This window comes from Rhinatrema bivittatum, chromosome 2 (assembly GCF_901001135.1).
Source record: "Rhinatrema bivittatum chromosome 2, aRhiBiv1.1, whole genome shotgun sequence".
Taxonomy (NCBI): Eukaryota; Metazoa; Chordata; class Amphibia; order Gymnophiona; family Rhinatrematidae; genus Rhinatrema; species Rhinatrema bivittatum.
In genome coordinates, this window is record NC_042616.1 from 711,832,951 (window position 1) to 711,860,443 (window position 27,493).

General features: G+C 45.2%; 1 protein-coding gene across 2 annotated transcripts in view; it reads right to left on the minus strand.

The window, feature by feature from the left end:
• Positions 1-457: 457 nt before the first annotated feature.
• Positions 458-27,493, minus strand: part of LOC115085567 (cytochrome b-c1 complex subunit 7) — a 30,422-nt gene continuing 3,386 nt past the window's right edge. Inside the window, exons 2-4 of one of the 2 annotated variants that reach the window (XM_029591750.1) lie at positions 19,156-19,227; positions 1,625-1,791; positions 458-709 (exon numbers count right to left, since the gene is read on the minus strand). In XM_029591750.1, coding sequence (XP_029447610.1) covers positions 632-709; positions 1,625-1,791; positions 19,156-19,227 — 317 coding nt within the window. In that variant the 3' untranslated portion in view covers positions 458-631. The remainder of the gene's footprint in view (positions 710-1,624; positions 1,792-19,155; positions 19,228-27,493) is intronic. The other variant, XM_029591752.1, reaches the window with a different exon arrangement.

The following is a 27,493-nucleotide window of genomic DNA, read 5'->3' on the forward strand; positions in this document are numbered from 1 at the left end:
ACATCTGCTAGAAGGAGAGATACTGGAGGGCTGAGATCACTGCAGGGGTGTATCTAAGGTGATATCAGCTTTGAAACCTGACTCCATCTCCATCTGCACAGGGGAGCATATAACCCATTGGTCCTGACTCCATCTAGCTACATGCTAGGAAAATCAAAGATGTTTTCCAAGAGCAAAGTGGGTAATGAAACATGTGCGGCTAGGAACATTTATAAGATAACAGCAAGAGAAGAAGTTGCACTACAGCACATTCATACTGCTAGCTAACAAAAAATAGCAGTTTACCTAAATCTCAAAACGCCAGGGCTTAATTGTATATTCACCAGTTACTCATGAGGGATGGAACATAAATTGTACAATACTCATTCAAATGTGATATAGCCCAAAAACCCAACCACCCCACTCCCGTCCCCCCAAAAAAACAGAAGACATTTTCTTTAAATTGAGAACAAAAATATCTTTTACAATTTATTTTCTTTTTATTATAGACATCTTTATTATTATGGAAGGCTGTAAAAATCCATACGGGAGATGTTACTTTATCCTCATATGTCACACTAAAAGAAAGATATACAGCTCAACTATTAGATTTTATTTTATATATTAAACAAACCAGTCAGTTATTAATGTATTATTTCTTCTCCCACTCTTCTCGTTCTTTTCTTTCATGGATAACCTCTTTCAGATATGGTTCAAGGTAGTGCACATCCTAAAAATAAATAAATAAATTAATTAATTAATCTCTCTAAAACACAAAGCATAAATGACTTGCTATACTTGTCACCTGGATTTACATTAAGAAAGAAGTAGGAACTAAAAGGCCCAATTCCAATACAAGGAATGTGGCTATATTGTCGAGATTTCTCTTTCATTTCAATTTTGAAGGTCTCCTTTTGCAGGAAACAATGTTACATAATATAATCAAGCAAAGAGCCAGGAAAAATGGCAAGAATCATGTGGAGTGATGGTAGGGTGGTGTTAGGTAAAGATCACATTAAATATGCAAAGAAAGCCTGACTTCTGCCTCTCCTTCAGATTTCAACCTTGAAGTGAAACTGAATTAAAATTCTCAGTACGAAGAAGCCTTCTTTGGGGGGGGGGGGTGGGGCATCAAATGAAAGCTCAAGACATGCCATTACTGTTTGCTGGATATCACTTGAAAAAAGAATTCTACTAGCTTTCATAAATCCTTATTGCGAAATCATTAAACATGCACAAAAAGTAAAATAAATATATATATATATATATATATATATATATATATATATATATATATATATGCTGGGCAACCATAAAGTACCACAAGCAACATATAGGCACTCCAAAAACGATTTCTTTTTAAAAAGGTGGTTTTTTTTGTTTCAGAACCATATTTAAGTAGCAAAGCATTGGGCAAACATACATTTTCATTAGGACAAGCTATACAGAAAAATAGTACATGAAGAGCCTGGCTTATCAAGATCTTTTCATACAGAGAACAGGCTGCAGTGAATCAGGCCCTAAAAGTGTATAAATACCTATTTTTAAAATCGGAACAGAAGACGAAATGTGCACCACTGGCTTGTAAATTATTCAAGCGTCTGCTTCAGTCTCAGCAGGCCACAAATTACATTTAATAAAATACCTCTTCATATTTTGTCCACTGTTCTTTAGGAAGTATTTGATGTTTAAGTGACAGATCCAAAGCTCTCTTCAAGCGGAAGTTTCTTTCATCATAAACTATTTCTGGAAGCCTCCTTATTGCCTCCTTCACATCATCATTTTCATATAATGTATCATCTCGTACTAACCCTGCAAAAGAAAGATTGCCCAGTGAGCATTAAGTGAAGTTGTTTACTGGAAATAAGCTTCACTGAAGACAGCAATTCATCTCTCATGCAATTGGATTACATAACTGCACAAGTTATCAAGAAGAATAGAACATCTTAGAACTTTGCTAGTATAAACAAAGTATTTATTGAGCATTGGCAGGACTTCCCACAATTGCTAAAAAAAGAGGAGAAAATGCCCAACAGGGAAGTGGACAGGTTAGTGCAAATTGTTTTCAGAGGACATCTGTTGCAAGAAGGCAACTTTGCTTGTGCTTAGCTTCTGCCGAAGATAAGCAGTTCACCAATCACAGGAAAACAGACGCCCGCAAAATTGAGCATCCATTTTTTTAACCCGCTGACCGGCAGGCAGATTTATTTTTTTTTTTTAATTTCTAGGATATTAAGTGGAGGGTGTACAGAAAAGCAATATTTTCTGTTTTCTTGTACACTTTCCTGGGTTGTTTAGATCTTAAAGCCTGCCCTTGGGCAGGTGTTAATTTCTAAGCGTAAAATGTGCGGCTTGGCTGCACATTTTACTTTCAATATCCCAGGCGACTAACTACTAGGCTCATCAATATGCATTTGCACGTGATGAGCGCTATTAGTTTTCGCAAGGTTGGCTGCGCGTTTTCGAGGTGTTGTTACCCCATACAGTATAAGGGGTAATAGACGCGTGTCAAACGCGTGGCCAAACAGGTGCTAAACGGTGCGCTTGGCTGAGTGCACCGTACTGTTTTGGCCTGACTAAATGAAAAACAGAGAAAAAAAAATAAGCAACGCCAACAGTTGATAAGAAAGGGAGCTTCCGTAAAATCGCCGGACTGATTAGTACTCATGACTGATGCGAGCCTCCAGGGTTGGGGAGTTCGCTGTCAAGAATTGACAGTGCAAGGGCGCTTGAGTATGGAAGACTCTCTTTGGAACATCAGTTGGCTGGAAGTCTGGGCAGGACGCTTTGCATGCTTGCAATTCAGCGGCAGGTAGCAGGGTCAAGCGGTCCTGATAATGTTGGACAATGCAGTGACAGTGGCTTACATCAACCAGCAGGGAGGAACCAAAAGCCAGCAGATCTTGGCCTTGCACACTGCAGGAAAAGACAATGTAAGAGCAGACTCTCTCAGTAGGGAGAGTCTGGACCCAAGATAATGGCTTTTGTTGGACGAGGCATTCCTAATCATACCCAGATCAGTCCAGACCAGTGGGTTATGCACTCCCACCAGCAGATGAAGTCAGAGAAAAAAAGCTTCAAGGCACCGGTATCCCAAGGGTGGCAGTTGCAGCTCATCAGTATTTCTCTGACTCCAGCAGATGGTAGTCGTGTATACTTGCAGCTCTGTGTGAGACAGATTTTCTTGCTCCCTGAAATGCTAGGTTCAGTGTCTGGACCATCCCTCAGGTAGACCCCTGGCAGTGCTAGCCCGTGTGGTTCCGAGTCCCCTGATAGCCAGGGGACTGGCTCCCTCAGTGTCTGCGGTACAGGGAAGGAGCCCCTTTGGGGATTTTTTTCTATTATTCTTAGCTTAGGCTTTATTTTTTTCTGTTACTAGGAGTTAAAGTTTTTTGAGTAAAAAAAAAGAAAAAAAAAAGAAACAGCTCCTGTTCACCGCAGCTCCCATGCTAAATCAGTCTTCCCGCTGGTGTAGATCCAGACAGACCCCTGAAGAAGAGGGGAGAGTGTTTCAGCCCTGATAAGAACCTCCGAGGACGTTTTTAGGCTCCCTGCCTCATTTTTACCACCGACTTCGGAGCTATTTTTACTGTGGCGGCCATTTTGTTTTTTCTTTTGACCTCCCACGTGGCTCCCCAGTGTTCCTGGGGCCGGTTTTCGCGCTGTTTTTGGCAAGGGTCACCAGGCCTGGGTGGAAGCACCTGTTTTCTTCTGGGGGGGGGGGGGGGGGGGGGGGAGTTATATGCCCCTTTTTAAAGGAGGAACATGGCAGAAACTCCTCTGGTGGAACGCTGTAAGGCTTACAAGGTATGGTCAGCTTATTTAGACCCCCTGTCACTGTGCACTGGGTGGGGAGGGGGCCTCAGACAAGAGGACCAAACCTAAAGTGTGCACACAGGTCAGACTCGGCAGATGGGTCTAACGGAAGGAGCCCAACCCCCACTGCGCACCCTGTGGAAAAGGTTTCCCAGGATGACCCTCCCCCGCTGTCCCCCACTGCACGGACTCCGAGACCAGAAGAATCAAGAGACACGGACACTGATTCTAGCAGTAATGAGACGGGACCAGGGGGATTTTCACCGGAATTTGTGCTGCTCATGTATGAAGCATTTCTGGCTCAGAAGCTCGTGAAGCGCAGAGCCCAGGATGGGAGTGTGGGAGTTCCCAAGCGTGCCCATCTGCGAACTGAAGGTCGTCCGTCCCAGGCAACTTTGGCTCGGAAGGATCTAGCAGGTGCAGTCGACCAGCAGGGGAACGACTCAACTCCGTCCCTGTGGGACACCGTTGCAGATCAGGGCGAGGTCCCTCCAGACGTAGATACGGGCGGCGACGATCAGGATCCAGTAGAACCTAGTGCGAAGGGGGAGACCCCCGCGTAGTCCGGCTGTTTAAAAGGGAGGAATTGCACCACCTTATTCCCCAGGTGCTTGAGGAATTGGGGGTGAAATCCTCTCTGGAAGATTCCAACGGCGAGGGAGTGAACCCAGTCCTGGATGGTCTCCGGGGTCCACCTAGTGCTTTTTCCATCCCGAAAATTCAAAAGTTCATCAGCCGGGAGTGGGAATCACCAGAGGTGGGGCTTAAGGTTGGCCGGGTGATGCAGAAACTGTACTCGCTAATGGAACGCCTCAGGGTACCTAAGGTCGATACGGCTGTATCAGTGGTGACCAAGAAGACGACCATTCCAGTGGCGGGAGCAGCTGCTCTCAGAGATGTGCAGGACCGCAAGCTGGAGCTGCAGCTGAAGTGGGTGTTCGAGGTCTCCACCTTACGACTTCATGTGGCAGTGTGTGCCAGCATGATGCAAAGAGCGTGTTTATGTTGGATTCAAAAACACATGACTTTGTCAGCTTCTCAGGCGGCTCATCTGGAGGCGGCAGTAGCATGTGTGGCGGATGCCTTATATGACTTGGTGCGTTCGGTGGCCCAGACTATGGTCTCCTTGGTGGCGGCTCGGCAACTCCTATGGCTCTGCAATTGGGCAGCGGATGCTCCCTCCAAGTCGCATCTGTGCAATCTGCCTTTTCGAGGGAAGTTGCTGTTTGGAGAGGATTTGGATCAGCTGATGAAATCTCTGGGGGATTCCAAGGGCAATAAACTACAGGAAGAAAGAAAGCCCTACAGGAAGTCATTCGGTCCTCGATCCCGTTTTTTTGGGATTTCCGAAAAAGCAGGTCGGGGAGGAGTATTCCACCCTCTGGTTCCAGACAGACCTCTTCCCATGCACAGTCCCTTTCGCGGCTCCAGTCGTCCTGCCAGAGGTGGTTTCAATCAGGGAACCGGGAAGTCTGCCCAATGAAATCAGGCCTGCCCACTTCTCGGACGGGATGGGCAGGTTGTCCCAATTTTACAAGGAGTGGGCCAAGATCACCTCTGATCACTGGGTGTTGAAGGTGGTAAAACGTTTGCGCCTTAGAATTTTCTCGGCCTCTCATGCCGGCCTTTGTGGAATCGCGATGCGTTTCCCATAACAAGCAAGCCAAGGTAGAAGACACTCTACAAAGATTGCTGGCCCTGAAGGCGATTGTCCCCGTGCCGTCTGAGGAACGGAGAAGGGGATGGTACTCCCATTTATTTCGTGGTTCCCAAAAAGGAGGGCACTTTCCGACCCATCCTGGACCTACAGAAGGTGAATCGCTGCTTGAAGGTGCCCCGTTTTCGAATGGAAACACTTCGAACAGTCATCGCAGTGGTTCAAAAGGCAGAGTTCCTCGCCTCCTTGGATATCACCGAGGGTTATCTACACATCCCGATTCGCAGCACTCACCAGAGATTCGTACGATTCAAGATCCTGGGTCAGCATTTTCAGTTCCGAGCACTGCAGTTCGGACTGGCAACGGCCCCACGCACCTTTACCAAGGTGATGGTTGAGGTGGCAGCGACCCTCCAGAAAGAAGGGATAATGGTCCATCCTTACCTTGACGATTGGCTGATTCGAGCCAGTCGGAAGAGGAAGGCGAGCGGATGGTTCTTCGTGTGATCCATTGTCTCCAGTCCCTAGGCTGGGTAATCAACGAAGCGAAAAGTCATCTGACTCCGTCACAGTGTCTGGAGTATTTGGGAGCTCGTTTTGACAACCTCCAGGGCAGGGTGTTTCTCACGAATGTCAGGATGTACAAATTGCAGCATCAAGTGTCTCTCTTGTTACAGCTTCCAATCCCCAGAGTGTGGGATTACCTACAAGTTCTGGGGTTCATGGCGTCGATGTTGGAAATGGTATCTTGGGCCTTCGCTCACCTGAGACCGTTGCAGAAAGAACAACTGTCACGGTGGGACCCAGTGTCAGAGCAATAACAGTTGTCCCTGCCTTTGTCGCAGCGAATCAGGTCCAGCCTGCAATGGTGACTGTCAGAAGATAATTTACAGAAAGGGATGCCCCTCAAAGTTCCAGTTTGGGTGATCGTGACAACGGATCACATTTGTGCCCGATGGGGAGTTCCCCAACTGGACTTCATGGCGACCCGTGTCAACGCCAAGATGGACCAGTTCTTCAGCCGAAAGAAGGAAATCGGGGCGGTGGGAGTAGACGCCCTAGTCTGCAAGTGGCCAACTGGAATCCTCCTATATGCCTTTCCTCCATGGCCCCTGATCGGGCCCGATTCGGTAATTCTGGTGGCACCGGAGTGGCCGCGGCGGCCATGGTTTGCGGACCTGATACGGTTGGCCACAGATGGCCCGCTACGCCTAGCTCATCTGCTGAATCTCCTGCGACAAGGGCCCATTTTTTTTCAGATTGGGAGGATCACTTCTCTCTCGCATCCTGGTGTTTGAGAGGTGGCGGCTACAGATGAAAGGTTATTCGGAACAGGCGATTTCCACTCTGCTTCAGTCCAGGCGGTCCTCGATGTCTATGACATACGCTCGAGTGTAGAAGGTGTTTGAAGTCTGGTGTGACTAGCAGGGTGTAGTGCCGTTGTCGGTGACCATTCCTCAGGTCTTGGGGTTTTTGCAGCAGGGATTATCTAAGGGTTTGGCTTATAGTTCCCTGCGTGTTCAGGTTTTGGCCCTGGGATGTCTCCTAGGGCAGGTAGGTGGAAGTTATGCCCAGAGTGGAATCTCAATCTGGGCTTGAGGGCGCTTCGTGATCCCCCTTTTGAGCCTCTGGGACATGATTCCTTAAAGGACCTCACCTTGAAGACGGTGTTCTTGGTGGCCATCTGTTCTGCGAGGCGTATTTCAGAATTGCAGGCTCTTTCCTGTAGGGATCCCTTTCTTCGCATCTCGGCTGATAGGGTGTCCCTGCGCACTTTCCCTTCTTTTTTGCCGAAAGTGGTGTCTGCCTTTCATGCTAATCAGTCCGTGGAGTTACCTGGATTCCCTGATTGGGCTCGTGACCCCGCTATGGGAAGAGATCTTCATCTGTTAGATGGCCGCTGGGTTCTCCTTCGGTATTTGAAGGTCATTAACTCTTTTTGAAAATTGATCACCTTTTTGTGCTCTTTGGAGGTCATCTAAGGCATCCTTGGCTCAAGGAAACGATTTGCTTGGTCTACATCGGGAAGGGTTGCCCTGTCACGACTGGTTTGAAAGCTGTTCCTTCCTTTTTGCCACTTGAATCAGTCCACTTCTGCCTTCTCTGGATAGGGAAAGAGATGGGAAGGAATATCGCCTGTTGTGACCCTTGGATGTCAGACATATAGTAAGGTATCTGGAGGTTTCTAAACCTTTCCGGAAGATGGACTGCCTGTTTGTTCTTCATGATGGAGGTAAACAGGGTGAGCAGGCTTTGCGGGCTACAACAGCTCCTGGATTAACGAGGTAGTCACAGCCGCGTATGTTGATGCTGAAAAGCTGCTACCTACTCAAGTTAGGGCTCATTTCACTAGTGCTCAGACAATGTCATGGGTTAGTTAGATTGTTGTCTCCAGTCGACATTTGCCAAGCTGCAACACGGTCCTCCTTACATACCTTTTCCAGGTATTATCATCTGGAAGTGCAGGCCCGGAAGGACGCAACCTTTGCACGTGCGGTTTTGACAAGACCTCAGGCAGCCTCCTACCATATTCGGGAGTAGCTTGGGTACAGCCCACTGGTCCTGAATTCATTTGTCTAGGTGCTAGGAAATAAAACATTACTATTTACCTGATAATTTCCTTAAACCAGACAGATGAATTCAGCTTCCCACCCTTGGCTGCAGAATCATTGTGTTATGGTCCTCCTGCGTGGTTACGTGTTCCTGGGATTACTGGTCAGTGTTACTCCAGTCCCTAAATGAGTGTTAATGCATTCTTTGTCTGAGTTCAGTGTTTCCTATTGGCTGAGTACTGAAATGGTTATCGGTTATTAATCAAGTTTTTGCTAGTTTATCTCTCAGCTATTTTAACAGCTAAGTCCATGTCGGTTGAGAAAACCAGCTACTGGACCAAGGCACTTATCTGAGGGACCACAGAAATCACCTCAGCAATTCTCAACTGGGGGAGGGACTATTTGGTATTACTGCAGAAGAGCAGGGCAAATTAAATCTCCTTTTATTTCTCCTTCTAAAATTTGAAGTACTCCCAAGTAGGGAGATGCATGTCCACCTGAAGACAGAGAATACTGGTAAGCTAATGTCACCTCAGGAGAATACATACTCTGACATCAGCTCTGCTCCGTTTCTATCTGCTGGTAGAGATGCATAACCCATTGGTCCTGAATTAATCTGTCTGGGTGCTAGGAAATATATACATTATCTCAGTGTCTTAAAATCTGTTCCAGAGTGTGCGAAAGGTTCCAGAGTGAATGAGTACTGTATGGTCCATAGGTATACATTACCCTCATTCCATTCTCCAACTGGGCTTAAATCACACAGGTATGTGATCTATACATTAAGTGCCCAAACATTCCATCATTAAAACCTCCTTAAATATACCCCTAGGCTGCTCAAGTTTATGCATGAGCCTTCTATGCAGAACAGTATCACAAGTTTTGCTGAATTTTAAGTATACTATATCTAACACATTCCCTTGTTCAAACTGTCTGATCTCCCAAAGTGATTAGATTTGTTTAGTGAAAGAATTATTCAAGGAATACTACTAAAACCTAAGTCCTTTGTCAATCAAATTCTTTCTCAAGTGGTTTAAGTTGACAGAAGCAGACTTCTATATATTCATAAATACCTAACATTCAAACAGATAAATATAATTTTAGACCCTAAATCTTCCCCGAGTACTGAAAAACAGTTCATAAAGACCTTTGAATCATATTTTTGCAACAGAATCTGTGTAGGATTGAATTAATGATTTTACTGGATCTCTAGCCTTTCTTACAAAAATGTAGATCACAAATTGTTAAGGATTTGCACAGACAAAGGGGCTTGATTAGGGATTTCTTACCCTTCAACACAACATGGGAGAAAGCAGAGTTGCTTACTTGTAACAGGTGTTCTCCCAGGACAGCAGGATGTTAGTCCTCACATGTGGATGACATCATCAGATGGAGCCCTGTCATGGAACACTTTTGTCCAAGTTTCTAGAACTCTGGCACATTGCACATGCCCAGCATGCCACTAACCCTGTAGCCACCAGGGGTCCCCCTTCAGTCTCGTTTGTAGCAAAAAGAGCGAAAAATAAAATAAGAAAATGAAATCGAACCCAACTCCGCAGGGTGGCAGACGGGTTTCGTGAGGACTAACATCCTGCTGTCCTGGGAGAACACCTGTTTCAGGTAAGCAACTCTGTTTTCTCCCAGGACAAGCAGGATGGTAGCCCTCACATGTGGGTGAATAGCAAGCTACAGGCTGAGTCATAAGAAGCAGGCCAAGCAGCACACAACATGTGCAACAGGCACAACAACTGGGGTGCTGTTGGCAACGATGAGGCAGCATGAAATTCACAGCGGGTCAAGGTAAGACGAGTTGGGTTTTTACACTGGGAACAGGTTCCGTAGGACAGACTGGCCAAAGACGGAATTTTGTCTGCCAGCCTTGTCAAGACAGTAGTGGGCTGCGAAGGTGTGGAGAGGGCTCCATGTTGCAGCCCTGCAGATGTCGGCAATCGGTACTGAACGGTAGTGTGCTACTGACGTTGCCATGGCCCTGGCTGAGTGCACTTTCACTCGTCCCTGAAGTGGAAGGCCTGCTTCTGGTAGCAGAATTCAATGCAGTCTGCCAAAAAGTTGGAGAGAGTCTGCATGCCCACCGCAACTCCAAGCTTGTTTTTGTCAAATGAAACAGTTGGGTGGACTTCCTATGGGTTGCAGTACGATCTAAATAAAATGCAAGTGCACGTTTGCAGTCCAAGGTGTGCAGAGCTCACTCACCCGGGCGAGCATGAGGCCTTGGGAAGAAAGTGGGCAAGACTATGGGCTGATTTAAGTGGATATCTGTTACTACCTTAGGAAGGAATTTAGGGTGAGTGAGGAGAACCACCCGGTCATGGAGGAATCTTGTGTAGGGTGAGTAGGTCACAAGGGCCTGTAACTCACTTACTCTGCGAGCAGATGTAATGGCTACTAGGAAAATAATTTTCCAAGTAAGATATCTGAGTTCGCAGGCGTGCAGGGGCTCATAAGGAGGACACATGAGCCATGCAAGTACTACATTGAGGTCCCATGCCATGACTGGTGGTCGTAGAGGAGGGTTAACTGACTCACCAGGGGTTGAGCCGTAATCGGGGCATCCCCTATACCTTGATGGTTCGCAGAGATGGCACTGAGGTGTACTCATATAGAGGAAGTCTGGAGACCAGATTCCGAAAGGTGCTAGAGATAGTCTAATAGTTTGGATGTGGGGCAAGAAAAGGGATCAAAGCCCTTCTGTGTGCACCACAAGATAAACCTCTTCCATTTAGAGTGGGAAGATTTCCACATGGAAGGCTTCCGTGAAGCTATGAGGACTTGAGAGATGCCACTAGAAATATTGAATGGTTGTAGAATCAACCTTTCAACATCCAGGCCGTCAGAGACAGGGTCTGGAGGTTTGGGTGGTGTAACTTGCCATGATTCTGTGTTATGAGGTTGGGCTCTGTGCCCAGGCGAATGGGATCCTGGACAGAGAGGTTGAGAAGTATGGGAAACCAGACTTGGCGTGGCCAATACGGGGCTATGAGTATCATTAAGCCTCGAACCTGTTGTAGCTTCACGAGAGTCTTGCTTATTAGTGGAATCAGAAGGTAAGCATATAGCAGACTTGTGTTCCAGGGATGGGCAAAGGCATCCATGGTTGGTGCTGTCCGGTCCCTGTGCAGGGAGCAGAAGCGTTCCACTTTGCGGTTCTGCTTGGACGCAAAGGGGTCGATGATCAGTTGACCCCACCAGTGGAAGATTCTGCTCACAACAGAGGGATCCAAGGACCACTTGTGAGGCTGGAAACGTCGGCTGAGGTGGTCCGCCAGTGCATTCTCTGTGCCTGCCAGATAAGTGGCTGGCAGTGGAATTGAGTGCGGCAGGGCCCAGGCCCAAATCTGCGCCGCCTCTTGGCAGAGCAGATAAGAGCCCGTGCCCACCTTTTTGTCAGGTACCACATTGCAACTTGGTTGTCTGTTTGGATCAAGACTACCTTGTTGGAGAGGCATGGTTGAATGCATAGAGGGCATACCGCATCGCCCAAAGTTCCAGGAAGTTTATTTGATAGGTCGCTTGAATGCATAGAGGGCATACCGCATCGCCCAAAGCTCCAGGAAGTTTATTTGATAGGTCGCTTGAATGCATAGAGGGCATACCGCATCGCCCAAAGCTCCAGGAAGTTTATTTGATAGGTCGCTTCGGTTCTTGTCCAAGTCCCTTGGGTTTGAAGGCTTTTGACATGGGCTCCCCAACCTAAGTTGGAGGCATCTATGGTTAAAGTCATCTGAGGAGATGGTTGCTGGAAAGGAAGACCTGTTTGGACAAAGGATGTAAGCGGCTGAGTGGCTTGATGCCATTGAGACTTTAAAGTCCACTTTATCAGTCTCATGGTCCCAACCAACTTAAGAGTTTGAGCTCTTCTACCAAGAACAATGGGCAAAAACTGCACTATCCCACTGTGCAAAGTTGGTAGGCACCTATTCTAAAAGATCCATGGACGTTATTTTTACAAAAAAGGGCAATCACACACACAAAAAAAAACAAACCACACATTTGCACTAGTTTTTCCAGACGCTAGCTCGGAAAACTCTGCGAGCTCGGCACAGACCCGCCGGGGTCTAAGAGCTCCACGCGACCCCCCATCGGCCTCCAGGTACCTCTGCAAGCAGTCTCTCCCTGCCAGGCCAAGGACCGCCCCCTGTTGACATCACTAGCCGCAACGAACGACCTTTAAAGTCAGGCGCAGGCCTTTCGGCGTCGCTCGACCAAAGGGGCCTGTCCCTTGGTGTGCCCCTTTGTGCTGCACCCACATCCCATCAATCGATCGATCGATATAAAGAAGAGACTGAACTCAAGCCTTTTCCCGTCCCTATCATCCCCCTGAACTGTCGACAAATCCCTCTTCCATCCCTGCCGAGCACCCCCTCCCTGACCCCCCCACCTCAATCCCCTACTCCAAACAACTTCCGCAACCCTCCAAATAAATCACTCTGTTCACCACCCCCCCTGCAAATTTCTACTCCCCCCACACCAGCTTCCTTTCTTCCCTAGCCCCTCTAATACGCACAAGTAAACCAGAATCACCACCCCCTCCCCCCTACCTCATTAGCTCCCCCTTCGAAACTCCTCCTAACTAACCCAACTCACAACAACAACTTGCACATCTCAAAACATGGAATCCTACCTCATCCCAAAGATCATGAAACAAACCCACCTCTTTAGAAAACCCCTTCACAGAAAGCACACCACCCTCCCAAGATCACTCATCCCTATCATGATAACACCCCTAACCCAACTACTTGGCCTCACAACTTTCTCTCTCATGCTTTTCGACGCCCAATCACTAACAAAAAAGACCCTTATCCTCAATGACATCCTAACAGACCAAAAACCCGACATATGCGCCATCACCGAAACCTGGTTCAAACAGACACAGTACTCATCAACCAACTACCAACCCACCTTTACAATATCATCTCCATCCCAAGGCACAACAGAAGAGGTGGTGGACTACTACTAGCTACAAAGAAAGAACTCAAACTCATACAACAGACCATCCACGCACCACCATGATTCGAAATAGGCTTTTTCAAATCCACCTATCTCCAAGTCTGTCTAGTTTACGCCCCTCCAGGACTCCTCGAAAACAATTCCTCCCCTCTAATCGAATTTATCACAGAGACCATTCACATGGACATCCCACCCATCATCCTTGGAGACTTCAACCTACACATTGACTCCCTCCCACTATCTACCAACCGTGAAGCCCTCCTCACCACACTCAGCACCATTGGCTTCAAACAAATCACAAACTCCCCCACACACAAAGCAGGACACACCCTCGACCTAATTTTCATAAACTCACCCATCCAACACTCAGAAGAACCCTCCTGTATCCCAGTCCCATGGTCCGACCACCTAACCATAAATGTAAACCTATCTATAAATAAAACCCCCATCTCTCACCCTAATCTCAACTCCACCATACAATTCAGGAAAGCCTGCAAATTAGACGATCTAATCGAATCCCTCCCAGATGCATTGAATGATCTAGACCTTACCAGCACAGATTCAGCGCTCAAAACATGGAACATCACAAACATTAGCAGACAAATACTGTCCCCTTATTGCCAGAGAAGTAAACCCATTACATAACAAACAACCCTGATACGCCACCAAATTAAAAAAAACCTCACACACACCTTAAGGAACACTGAAAAAAAAAATGGCGCCAAGAACCCCACCCCCAATCTACTGGCCACATACATACACTCACTTCACACTTACAGAAACCACCATCCTCAAAACCAAATGCGATTTTTACAGCGAGAAAATACACAACTTCAAATTCAACGCCAACGTCCTCTTTTCATACGTAGCCAACCTAAGACATCCCCACCCAGGATATCTGACAAAGAATCCAAAACCAAATGCAATGGGCTCGCGCACTATTTTAATGATAAAATCACAACCATAACGGTCAAATTTCCCACTACCAACACAAACAATACCCTCCTCCCAAACCACCCTGATTCCACCCTAGACTCCTTCGACACCACTTGCTCCTCAGAAGTTGAAAAAATCATAAAAACAATAAATCCCGCAATGCACCCCGCCGATGCAGTACCCACCAAATACCTTAAATCCATACCTAACATAGTACCCAAACCCCTATCAGATATTAACACATCGCTTACTCAAGGAATCGTCCCAGCCACAATAAAACAAGCCATGGTTAAACCTATCCTAAAAAAAAAACCATCTAAATCCCGCCGAACCAGCCAACTTCAGACCCATATCCACCCTCCCTTTCATAGCTAAACTACTGGAAAAAGTAGTCAACACCCATGTAACGGATCACCTAGAAAAACATAACATCCTACACTATTCACAATTCGGCTTTCGCAAATTCTTCAGCATGGAAACACTTCTAATATCTCTCACTGATACCGTTTTCAAAGGATTATACAATGGCCAATCCTACATTCTAGCCATGCTAGACATCTCAGCAGCTTTTGACACTATCAGTCACAAAATCCTTATCGACAGGCTCATCGAAATCGGCATAACCAGCACCGCCTTACTCTGGTTCCAAACCTATCTTGAAAATAGACATTACAAGATCAAAATAGGCAATCACGAGTCCAAACCTATCAGACTTACCTGCGGCGTACCCCAAGGTTCCTCATTATCGTGCTCACTCTTCAATATCGATATGCTGCCCATATGCAAACTCCTCTCTGACCTTGGACTACGCATTTCATTTACGCGGATGACGTCCACATTCTTATACCCATCTCCAAATCCATTCATAAATCCCTCCAACTCTGGGACATCTATCTCACAGCCATCAACCAACTACTCACGCAACTAAATCTCGCCCTAAACACCTCCAAAACCGAGTTACTACTAATAAGCCACAAACTGAACGAAAAGACCTTAAAACCACATCCAACCCACCCTTCCCACACACCCAATCACACAACACATAAGAGACCTAGGCGTCATCCTAGACAATGAATTGAACCTTAAAAAATTCATAAGCACAAGCATGAAAGACTGCTATTATAAACTCCACGTCCTAAAGAAGCTAAAACCACTCCTTCACCAAAACGACTTCCGAACCATTCTGCAAGCAATAATCTTCTCAAAACTTGACTGCAACAACATACTACTAGGTCTCCCCGCCTCAACCATCAAACCCTACCAAATGCTACAAAACGCCACTGCCAAAGTCCTCACTAACACCCGCAGAAACGAGCACATCAATACTCAAAGACCTCCACTGGCTCCCAATACACTACACGGTAAATACAACACAGGGAAATATTTTTCTTATTCTCTCAAAACATAACACAATATACACAGTGAGAGAATTCACTATATAATACAATACACTCTATACTACAATCATATCATGCAAAATATATTGTTTACTGTAAATGTAAAAACATGACTCTCACTAGACAGAGTTAAAACTAACTAATCACAGTCACTCTCCATGCACACCATTAAAAAAAACATCACAAGACAGTGTGACAACTCAATTGTTACAATGTGTTATAATGTGTTAATTCCTCACCCAACTTGTTAGAATGTTCCCACAATACACCATCAATTTTTTCTATAATACAATGTATCTTTCTTATTCAGTTTCCAAAGGATTTTTCAACATTACTCTGCTTTCTTTACATATGGGGACTCAAATCATGTCAGTTCTTCCACAAAGGGCAACACATAATAATACACCATTCCGTTCCTCCGCTCTTCAATATACGCTGTATTCTGAATCAGTCCCGTAAATTTCAAAAGGGACTGATTTCACCTTCACTCCTCAACATACACTATGTCCAACAAAAGCACCTTGTTTCACCCCCACCAGGGCTTCATCAGGGACTCATCAAAACACCAAAAGTCATACTGCTTTTATCTGTCAAAAAGACATAATATATTTAATACCATCATATCTCCATGACTCCAATAGCTAACTCACAAGGAACTCTAAAACCCCCTACTAACCTTCACAAAGCTTATTCTCACGCACAAGTTTCTCAAACCTCAGTCCAATGAAGAATCAGTTAACAGTTTCAACACCACTCGAATACTTCGGCTTATAATTTTAATTTCTATAATATAAAAAAGAAAAAAAGAGAACAAACGTTCAACTGCATTTCAACAGAACCATAACAAGCTCCATCAAATCAGGCACTCACAATTGTGTGAAATAGACCAAACAAGAACCAGAAAAAGAACCAAACCACAAAATGACTCCTAATGACCTACCTTAGACGAGTCTACCTCTCTCTCCCAGGACCGCGGAAGTCACATGTCAAACAAACGTAAGCGACGTAACCATGTCTCCCCCAGCTTATATATCATCTGATCAAGAATCAATGAATCACACCTGTAAGCTGTATGCCAAAATGCCTCCCATTCGATTGGACCATTAAGTCCACCCGGGGCCACCGTACCCCATTTGAAAATGAAACGCTGTTCAAATCGTTTAAGCGCTGCAGACAAATCAACACCATTCGGTAAAAATAATTCAGTTAACACAAAAAATTTAGTTAACACAAAAAATTTAATATCTTCTATTGTATGCAACTGTTCTACCCAATGTTCAACTAAGGGCGCATTACTATTCAACGATTTAATCCGACTTCTATGTTCTATGATTCGTGAACGAATCATTCTACTCGTCTGCCCTATATAAATTAAACCACAAGGGCATACTATTGCATACACCACCCCCCTCAAGTCACACGAAAAAGTCCCCAACAATCGGTATGGATATTTTAAACAAGAATGCTGAAATTCTCACCAAAACATGTTGACATACAGAGCATTTACCACAACTAATTTGTCCACACACTTGTTCCCCCCGTTCCTTTGATCTCCGATGTTTCAAATATCCCCCCAAATTTTGTCTCTTTTTAATGGCAAAAATGGGGTTTTCACCAAATATGGGGTTAGATGTCAACATCTGCCAGTGTCTCAAAATGCTATTTTTAATTTCCTTAGTCCTAGAGGAATATGGTATAGTACATGCAACTCTCGTGGGTGTTTGTTTTTCGTGATGTACCAAAAGGTTGTCCCTATTTGCATATAGGGCTCTTTTATACGCTTATATCCCCGAGCTATAAAATGATCTCTTAATTTCTGGGACTGGACTTTGTATTCATCAACTGATGTACATAGTCTTCTATAATTGGAGAAATTGACCAATAGGTATGTTTTCTCGTAACTGTTTCGGATGAAAACTATTAAAATGAAGTAAGGTATTCCTATCAGTGATTTTCCGATACACCGTTGTTACCAACTTATGATTTTGTACATATACAGTCATATCCAAGAAGATGACCAATTTCCTGTTACAAGTATACGTGAATTTCAAATTGGGATCTCCCTGATTCAGTTCTTCCAAAAACACTTGTAGCACCTCCATCAATCCTTGCCATATAAAAAATATATCATCGATAAAACGCTTCCACGTGATGATATGAGACCTCCACATAGATTGATAAATCATGTTATCCTCAAAATAAGACACATATAGGCAAGCTGTGCTAGGTGCAACCGGGGACCCCATAGGGATTCCCTTAATTTGCCAATACGTTCTAGTATCAAAACTAAACATATTGTATGTCAAAACAATTTCAGTAACCTGCAACAAGAATTGTAACTTTCTATTGGAAATATCCAATTTGCTCAACTCAAATTTAATAATTTGGAATGCATCCTGTTGGGGAATGTTTGTGTATAACGATGTAATATCAGCTGTGACAAATATCCAATCTTCAGCCACCACCGGCAAGGTGGCCAGATGGTTGATAAAGTCTGTTGAATCCTTAATGTATGATGTAATCTTGGATACAGATAGTTGTAGATGGTAATCAATAATTTTAGCAAGGGGTTCCAGGACAGTACCAATGCCTGAAACAATAGGTCTCCCCCGGTGAGGGTGATTTTAGGAAGATTGAACTTCAGAAGTTCCGTGAGGAAAGTTGTGAGAAATTTCTCACAGAGCTCCTAACCGCGAAGCTACTTGCTGCATGGGAAAAAAAAAAAAAAAAAAAAAAAAGAGACTGAAGGGGGACCCCTCGTGGCTACAGGGTTAATGGCATGCTGGGCATGCTCAGTGTGCCGGTCAAAGTTCTAGAAACTTTGACAAAAGTGTTCCGTGACAGGGCTCCATCTGATGATGTCACCCACATGTGAGGACTACCATTCTGCTTGTCCTGGGAGAATCCATCAGGCCCAGAATGTTGGGCAACATAGATCACCTATGGTACAAATTGTAGTTCATCATCTTCAGTTCTACAACAAAATTCTGCCCTTTTAAATCCAGAAACTATGCAACAACTTAGGAACCTACAGCAATTTCTATAAAAAGTGTTGTACAGAATGTATCCTAACATCTGGAAGCTGCATGGATAGTGTAACAAATGTTTTGCCAGTATATGTTAATGAATATTTAAACAAAGTTTTCAAATGTAAATGTTCTGTATAATTTTGCTTTGACTCCTCGGTATCAATACTGTACAACAGTGCTCCTATGCCTGGAAACAAAGGTAAAGTGGTCTTTTTTACTCTTAAGTTTTTCTGGAGTTCTAAGTCAAGATGCATATTGCACATATTGCAATCATGGTGAATTATACCTACAGATTGCAGCAAAGCCTGCAGCAACTATGAGTATTTCTGTGCTATAAAAGTATAAAGCTCTGGAATTTGTTGCCAGAGGATGTTGTTAGTGCAGTTAGTGTAGCTGGGTTCAAAAAAGGTTTGGATAAGTTCTTGGAGAAGTCCATTAACTGCTATTAATCAAGTTTACTTAGGGAATAGCCACTAATATTAATTGCATCAGTAGCATGGGATCTTCTTAGTGTCTGGGTAATTGCCAGGTTCTTGTGGCCTGGTTTGGCCTCTGTTGGAAACAGAACACTGGGCTTGATGGACCCTTGGTCTGACCCAGCATGGCAATTTCTTATGTTCTTATATTTTTTTGCTATCTATATTTTATCAACAGACATTTTTTATTGCACTTGTGGATTATTCTGGCTATCTTTTTATTAGTGGACAATCAAAGTGAATTGACATTTATGTTCACTACTGTTCAGAAATTTTTGTAAAAATGTTTATGTATACCTGAATGTAAACGAGAAACATTCTGCAGCTGCTGTTAGAAATACTTACCAAGTTTGTTGAACCCTGCTGCGTTGTAATACCATTTGCGAAAGCCTTCTAACAAACGGCTTGTTGTTGAAACTGAAAACAAAAGGTAACCTGTTGATACTAGACTGCACAACATGTAAACCTTTGCCAAATATGCTAAAAACTACCAACTCATTACCTAAAAACAGGTGTTGCTTGTTATGCTACGGAGTTAAGTATCATTAGGCAATATTATGAAAGAAGAAATTACTACTTACCTTTCCTTTAGTGAAGGGTAGGTCAATCCCAATGAGTGGTTTGTGCACCTCTACCAGCAGATGTCCTGTAGATGACTATCTAGGGAGGAGGGAGGGAACACATGGCTAATTCATCCTGCTATCTACAGAAACACCGTTTATGGTAAACAATCTTGCTTTTTCCCGTCGATAGCAGGGCTGAATTTGCCATGCTCTCTGGGAGTCCCAAGCTCCCGGGTTGCGTACATGTATAATGTTTTTGAAGGTTGGTACAGCAACCCTTGAAGTAGTAGACAGTCTCATATCTTTTTTAATGTAGATAAGACTGCAGAGCCCAGTGCTGCATCAGAAGTCACTTGTTGTTGTAGAGCATAGTGTGACTAAAAGTCTTGTCTTGCAGATATCTGTCTTGCAGATATCCAATAGTGGAACATTGTTCAAGTGAGCAACTGATGCTGCTGTGGCGCGTATCTAACGCGCTTTAGGTTTACTTTCAAGTTTGATAGAACATTATTGTAGCAAAATAGAATGCATTGTGATAACCAACTGGCTATAGTCCTTTTCGAAACGGGTTGGCCCAGATAGTTGGGGTTAAAGGAAAGGAACAGCTGAGAGTGCCTAGAAGTGGACTGAGTCCTTTGTTTGTAGTAAGCTAGAGCTCTTTTACAGTCTAGAGTATGTAGAAGATTCTCCCGGGCATTGGCATGCGGCTTTGGCATAAAAATGGGGAGAGTGATGGTTTGATTGAGATGAAAAGGGGAAACCACCTTAGGGAGGAAGGTAGGGTGAGGTCGAAGTGTCACTTTGTCATGGTAAAACTCTAGATAGGGGGAGTAGTGAACCAATGCCTGGAGCTCACTGACCCTCTGTGCTGATGTAACAGCCACTAGAAAAACTGTTTTCCATGTCACATATTTTATGTGGCTGGTCTCTAATGGTTCAAAGGGTGATAGCATGAGCTGTTCCAAAACTACGTTGAGATCCCATGGTACTGGTGGTTTGGTCACTGGCGGGCGAAGACGTAACATGCCTTTCATGAATCTATTTATTTTATTTATTTGTTGAGTTTTATATACCGTCATTCTGTGACGCCATCATAACGGTTTACAAGATTCAAATAGTACTTCATTTAACAATTGTGAAAAAAGGAATAACAGGATGCATATTAAACAATAGATTAAACAATTATAGTCCAGATATCAGTGGGTGATTCGATATAGGCAGATCATTATGCTGTTCATGGAACACAGCTATAGCGCTGTGTACTCTGACTGAAGTGGTAGCTAGACCCGCTTCGTACAGGGTGCCTAGATATCGTAATAATTGTGCGGCGGTAGCGGAGAAAGGATTTATGTTCCTAGGAGTGCACCAGGATAGGTAGCGATGCCATTTGCCTGTATAGTTACATCTGGTAGAAGGTTTCCTGGATGTGATTAGGATGTTTTCCACACTTGTGGGTAAATTAAGATGATTCAATACCTGCCGTTCAATCTCCATGCTGTGAGATGAAGCGATTGATTCATCGGGTGAAGAAGACGGCCTCCTTCTTGTGTTAGCAGATGTGGAAGGTTTTGTAGCAGTATTGGTGGGTGTATGGAAAGCAGTTTCAGATACGCATACCATGGCTGCCTTGGCCATGCTGGAGCAATGAGTATCATGTCCGCCACATCCTGTATGCACTTCTGAACTGTTCAAGAAATTAGTGGAATGGGAGATAAGCACACATCACGCCTGTCGTCCATGGAATGAGGAAGGCATCGGGGGCAAACCGTATGCTGCTGGGATAAATGGAGCAAAAGGTTTGAACCTGTCTGTTGCTTTCTGTGGCAAAAAGATCTATTGACGGAAAACCCCATTGCTGAAAATTGTTTTCCGCTACCTCTGGATTCAGGGTCCACTTCTGTGGATGAAAAACTCGGCTTAGACGATCTGCTGTGATATTGTCTAGGCTGGGAAGGTAAGTGGCTTGGAGGGAGATTTGGAACTTGAGAGTCCAATGAAGTATTCGAAGTGCTTCCCAGCACAGAATCCAAGAACCGGACCCTCCTTCTTTGTTTATGTAGAACATTGCCACTTGGTTGTCGGTATACACCATGAGGTTTGAGTGTTGGATTTGAGTGGAGAAGGTTTGAAGTGCTTTCCAGATCGCCCGAAGCTCTAAGAGATTGATCTGGTGCATAGACTCTTGGGGAGTCCAGAGACCTTGTGTCTTTAGGTCGCCTAGGTGGGCTCCCCAACCTTTCCTGGACGCGTCCGTAGTAAGCGTGAGCTGATGTGGAGGTAGACGGAAAGGGGCTCCCGTCGATAGGTTGGTAGGAGAGAGCCACCATCGAATGTCCTCCTTCATCGTGTTGGTAATGTGAATCTTGGAGGTGAGCGGTTGTAGAAACTGAGACCACTGTGTCTTTAGTCCCCACTGTAAGCGGCGCATGTGCAGTCTGGTGTGGGGAACTACGTAGATGGCTGCCGCCATATGCCCTAGAAGTTGAAGGATTTGGCACGCAGATGTTTGTTGAGTAGGCTGTGCGCTAAAGTCATAATAGTGCGCATCCTGTCTGATGGAAGATAGGCCTTCTCTTCTATCATATTCATGAGAGCTCCTATAAACTGAAGTATCTGAGTAGGTTGGAGTTGGGATTTTTCGAAGTTGACTCTGAATCCTAATGTTTGAAGGCAATTGATCGTAAGTAACGTGTGTGTCTTGAGGGTGGACGGATCGCAAGCTACTATTAACCAGTAGTCCAGATAAGGAAATATTTGGACTGAAAGTTTCCTGAGATGAGCCACCACCACTATTAGACATTTTGTGAATGCCCTTGGGGCTGAGGACAGACCAAATGGGAGTACCTTGTATTGGCAGTGTGAACTCTGAACTTGAAAACAAAGGTATTGCCAAGAGGAAGGGTGAATTGGTATGTGGGAGTAAGCATCCTTCAGGTCGATGGAACATAGCCAATCTTGGGGTTGTATCAGAGGTAGGATATTTTTGAGAGAGGTCATTTTGAACTTCTCGTTCTGAATATGTTGATTCAGGAGGCAGAGATCCAGTATAGGCCGGAGGCCTCCCGATTTCTTTGGAATTAGAAAATATGGGGAATAAAATCCCTGATTCTGATGTTGAAGAGGGATTGTTTGAATAGAATTCTGAAGTAGTAGGTTGGATAACGCCACATGGAGGGTTGATGAATGGGTAGGTGCATCCCGTATTGGAAACAGATGAGGAAGGGGTGGAATCCCTCTGAAACTGGGATGATAACCGTCCCTGATAATGTTGATCACCCATTTGTCTGAAGTGGTGGCTTCCCAGTGGTTTAGAAAAAATTGGATACCCCCCTCCTATGAAATCTGGAGATTGCAGTGGCTGGATGGAACTCAAAAAGATGATTGCTGTTTTTGCTGTCATTGTTTGCTTCTGTTGTCTTTGTTGTCTGGGTCTTCCCCTGGGTGTAGTCTGGGCTGTGGACCTGGGAGGTACATACGGATGTGGCCTATATTGTGCGTATGGTCTAGAATATGACCGTGGGTAATACCGACGACGGTAAGGCTGAAAATCTTTCTGCTGAGATTTGTGAGATTCCGATGGGAAGGTTAGAGATTATACCGCTGCACTGTATCTGTGAACTGGTCACCAAAAAGATTGTCTCCCACACATGGAACGTCTGCCAACTTGTCATGGACATCGGTGCGAATAGTGCTTGCTTTAAGCCAAGCTAGACACCTGGCGGCTATGGCCGAAGCGGAGGTTCTTGAAGAGGACTCAAATGACTCATAAACTGATCTGAGCAAATGTCTAAGTCCTTCCTCTAAATCCAGGAATGGTTGTGGAAGAATATTGTCTTGTGAAAGACAAAGTGGGCGAAGTGTTTGAAGAGTCTCAAATAAGTATTGTGTAGTATAAAATTGATGGTGTTGAATTCTAGATGGCAACATGGAGGAATGATAAACCTTCTTTGTGAAGTCGTCCAAACATTTATGTTCTTTATTTGGAGGGGACGTTGGAGTGTAGTTTTGAGCGTTTTGCTTTTGCAAGAGCTGACTCTACTACTACTACCGACTGATGAGGAAGCTGAGGAGATTCATAGATTGAAGAGTTACGAATCCTATATTTAATATCAATCTTCCTGGAGGTTGCGGTCGTGGAAAATAGGGTTTTCCAATTTTTTAAAAGGAGGTTTGCAATACCGAATGCGATGGTAGGGCAGTTGGTTCAGCCGGGTTTTCAAAAATTTTGAGAATGCCAATCATTTCAGTTCTAGGATCTGGGATTCGTCCTGTTGGAACTTGGAGGAGGGTACCTACTTTTTCAATGAATTTGGAATAGGTTAAGTCCTCAGGAGGAGAATAAGGCTCCTGTGGTCCCTCTGGGGATCTGAAGGAAATCCGGTAGAAGAGTTAGACGAAACCGTAGAAACCTGTGAAACAGGGCTCGCTGGGTGATGCTCGGGTTCTGAGCTGTTGTCCCCGGTAAGAGGATCTGATGAAGGGGGTGTTGAAGTGTGTGGAGAGACCACTAGTGGAACCTGTTTTCCTTGTTCCAGGTCTTGGAAAAATGAGGATAGCACTTGCCTTTTGTGTGGAGGATAGATGGCATGTAGTGATGTATCCTCCTGTGAAGTGTTCCCACAGTAAATGTTGGAAGTTGCGTGGGCTTGTTTTGGTGTAGGTAGTGCTGATCCTGCTGAGAAGGAGCATGTACTGAGAGGAGAATGTTGTGAGGGAACTGATTCTGCGTCGGAGAGAAGTTCCACTTCAATTTCCCGGCTAGATGCAGAGGAAGTAGGAGAATATTCCAGATGATTTCTCTTTGCTGTTCTTTTGGAAGGAGTATGTTCCAAAAAAGAAGGATGTATTTTGCTATGAGATTGCATGAGTGAAGCATGCCCCGTAGGTATTTTCTTGGTGGCTGTTTCAAGTGTTGATGAATGTTTTGAGTATATGGCCTGTTTTGCACCATGCGTCAAAGAGGTGTCGTCTTCTAACTGAATGGTGTGCTTTATGGCGGCCCCCTGCTTCGTGATGGAGCATTGCGTCATAGCAATGTCCTGCTTCGAGGCGGCGCCATGCGTCGAAGCGACCTGCATCGTATCGACGCTCTGCACATGAGCCGGAGCGTGCGTCGTAGACGCTTGTTTTTTCGGCACAGAAAGGTGGAGTTCGATTGGCTTTGATAGCCCCGAACTCTTTGACGCATCTCCCTTTCCTCGATTCTTTTCCGGAGCCCCGGTATGGATCGAGGGTAGTTGGGGCTTTTGAAACCCCAAGCTAGAGCGCAGCTTGGTTCTTCCCATTTCGGAAGGCCCGAGGGAGGAAGCCCATGTTGAATGGGCCTTACCTGTCTTCGCCGGTCTCGGTGAAGAATGGGCCGATGTTGGTGGGGCATTGGAGCCCATCTTCAGCCGCTCTATTTTCGCTGCTCAGTGGCGTTGGGCCCGAGGAGACATGCGGCCGCAGTCTCGACACGACTTTTGGTCATGATCTGGGCCTAAACAGAGGTAGCAATAATTATGTCGTCTGTAACGGACATAATTTTGCCACATTGACAATATTTAAATCCAGACGGCTTGGGAGCCATCTGGAATTGAAAAAGTTGAAAAACTGCGAAAATCGCTGAAAAAGATATTTTGTGAGGAGAAAAATTGTAAGGAGAGAATAACCCCGCGTGTGATTGGCTCATAGAAAAAAAGAAACTAAAGAGGAGAGGGACGCGCGCGGGAACACCACCGCGCGGGAACACCACCGCGCAGACGCACAGAGTCAAAGCTCTGTACTAGCTGAGGAGACTCCGCCTACTTTGGGTTGCAACGCTTCCCAGACAGCATGGCTAATTCAGCCCTGCTATCAACGGGAAACTTGCTCTTTTCCACAGATAAGCAGGTGAATTAGCCACACTTTCTGGGGAGTCCCTAGCTAGGTTGGGCACCCCCTGGTCTCTGGAAGCAATGGTAATCCATTCCAGGACTTATTAGAGGGTGCGCGCAACTTGTCACATCCTTGCGGGCAGTCTCTTTTGTATGTTCCTGCCAAAGAAATGGCTCGGCCCGCTGCTGCATCTATGGCCATCTGCTGGTTAAGCAGTAGTGCAAGGTAGGGGTATGCAACGATGACCATGTACATATGCCTTGAATAGATACTTTGCTTATCGGGTGATGGGTGCTGCCATCGCTGAGATTTAGTGAGCCTTTGGTAATGCCAGTAAGGTCTCAACTCTTTGGTATAACAAACTAGGATATGTTGAGAAATGCAATCCGCTAAGACTCTCCAGGAGACTGGTAGTTCAGGAGCATTTGGGTTAAAGGGCACAAGAGGCTGAGAAGCATTGGAATCTGAGTATGTATTAGCCTTACAGTAAGCTAAGCACACTTACAGCCCCATGTGTGAAACAGTCTTTCCTCCTTGGTTTTATGGCTTCAGGATGGAGGTTGCTTGATTGGTTAAGGTGGAAAGCTGTTAGCACTTTGGGAAGGGACAAAGGGAGTGTTCCCAATGTCACTTTAACATGCTGAAAACTCAAGTATGGTAAATGGTGAACTAGCACTTGCAGTGCGCTGACTCTCCTTGTTGTTAAGGCGACCAATCAGCACTTCCCAGGAGAGATATTTCGTATGGCAACTGTCCATGGTTCAAGGGACGGTAGTATCAGCTGTTCCAAACAGAAGTTGAGGTCCCATAGGGTGGTCTTTGAGCTGGTGAGCACCGTTAACAAATACCTTTGTGAAAAAGTGTGGCGCAGCGCCCAGGAAGCCCTCAAAGGGAAAGTGGGAAGCTGCAAAAGCGCTGACATGTCCTCCATCAGATGCTGTTGCTAGGCCCAACTGACACAACAAGTAAAGATATTTAAAGTTGTCTTGGGGGGGCCAGGAGATAAGGATAACTTTGTGTTCTCCGCCCATCCTGAATACCTGCCCTCTTGGCTTAATCATCCTTCCAAGTGGAGATTCCCCGGCGGATACCCGGATGCCTTGGCTTGTCTGCGGTGAGTTTTAGGTGTATTAGGACTGTTATTTCAATGTCCTCATCGTATGGTTGAGAAGGAGCTTGTCCCGTAACAGTCGGGCTTGGATTGACAGGTGGGCAAGATAGATGTACTTCCACTATCAAGATTATCCCAACATTCCGAGGGCGAGGTTGGTACTGTCTACTTTTGCATTTATAATGGAGCAATGAGCCCGTTGAATGTAGCAGGCTCCCCTCCCATATATCTCCTGGTGCACACCATCCTCTAGTGATTTGTTTATGAACCTGACTCTCATCCGTTGGTTGTGAAGAACCTCTAACCATGACTTCTGATTTTGCTTGAAGACATATCTTCGAAATGCCCCACTGAATTTACTATCGAGGAGACATCCCTATCGAGGTCTGAGGGTGCAACCTTCGTTGTGGCCCCTTTTCCGTGTCCCTGATAGCATTGTTTCATCATGATGGGAGATGCGGGAGTTGTAGTTCCCATATGCTCAGGTCCCACACATCCCGCAGGGTGCATTTGCCATTCTGTTGGTCACCAACCCTTGTCACAAGTAGTCGTCCCATAGGCTGAATTGCCGAGGGATACCCGGAGCAACCCGTATCTTGTTGCTGCAGATAAGGGGTTCCTGTATTTTTTTTCCCTTCTTTCCCTTGAGGCGGGACATTCCCCATGACAAATATTTGGTTGGGCGCTTGAGACGAGAAGAGCCTACAAAGATGCTCTATGGATTAGCCATGATACTCCTTGGCCTTATCGCAAAGCCCAACAAGCTGATATGGTGGTTGGACATGTGAACGTAAATTACCCCTGTGACCCCTGGTCGCTGAGCTGTACATAAGATGTGATGAGTTCTAGGGGATTCGTTTTGAGCTCCCTGCTGAGTCCTTGAAAACTATTCTTCTTCTCAATGGTAGAAACGGTTTGGGCACTCCCAGAATTATTGCTGGGTCGTGGAAGAGACTGGAGCAGCAGCTCCCCGCAGTTGGTGTAAAATACACTGCCGGCTGCAATTGCAGGCAAGACTGCAGACTAGATCCCTGCGGGCCAGTCCATACTCCAGCCCTTGAGTTATCACTAGTCAAAATGGGATGAAGGGAATCACTCCAACTTCGTCTTGGTGATGGCTCTATTTAGAGTTTGAAATTCCGGGTGGACTGTC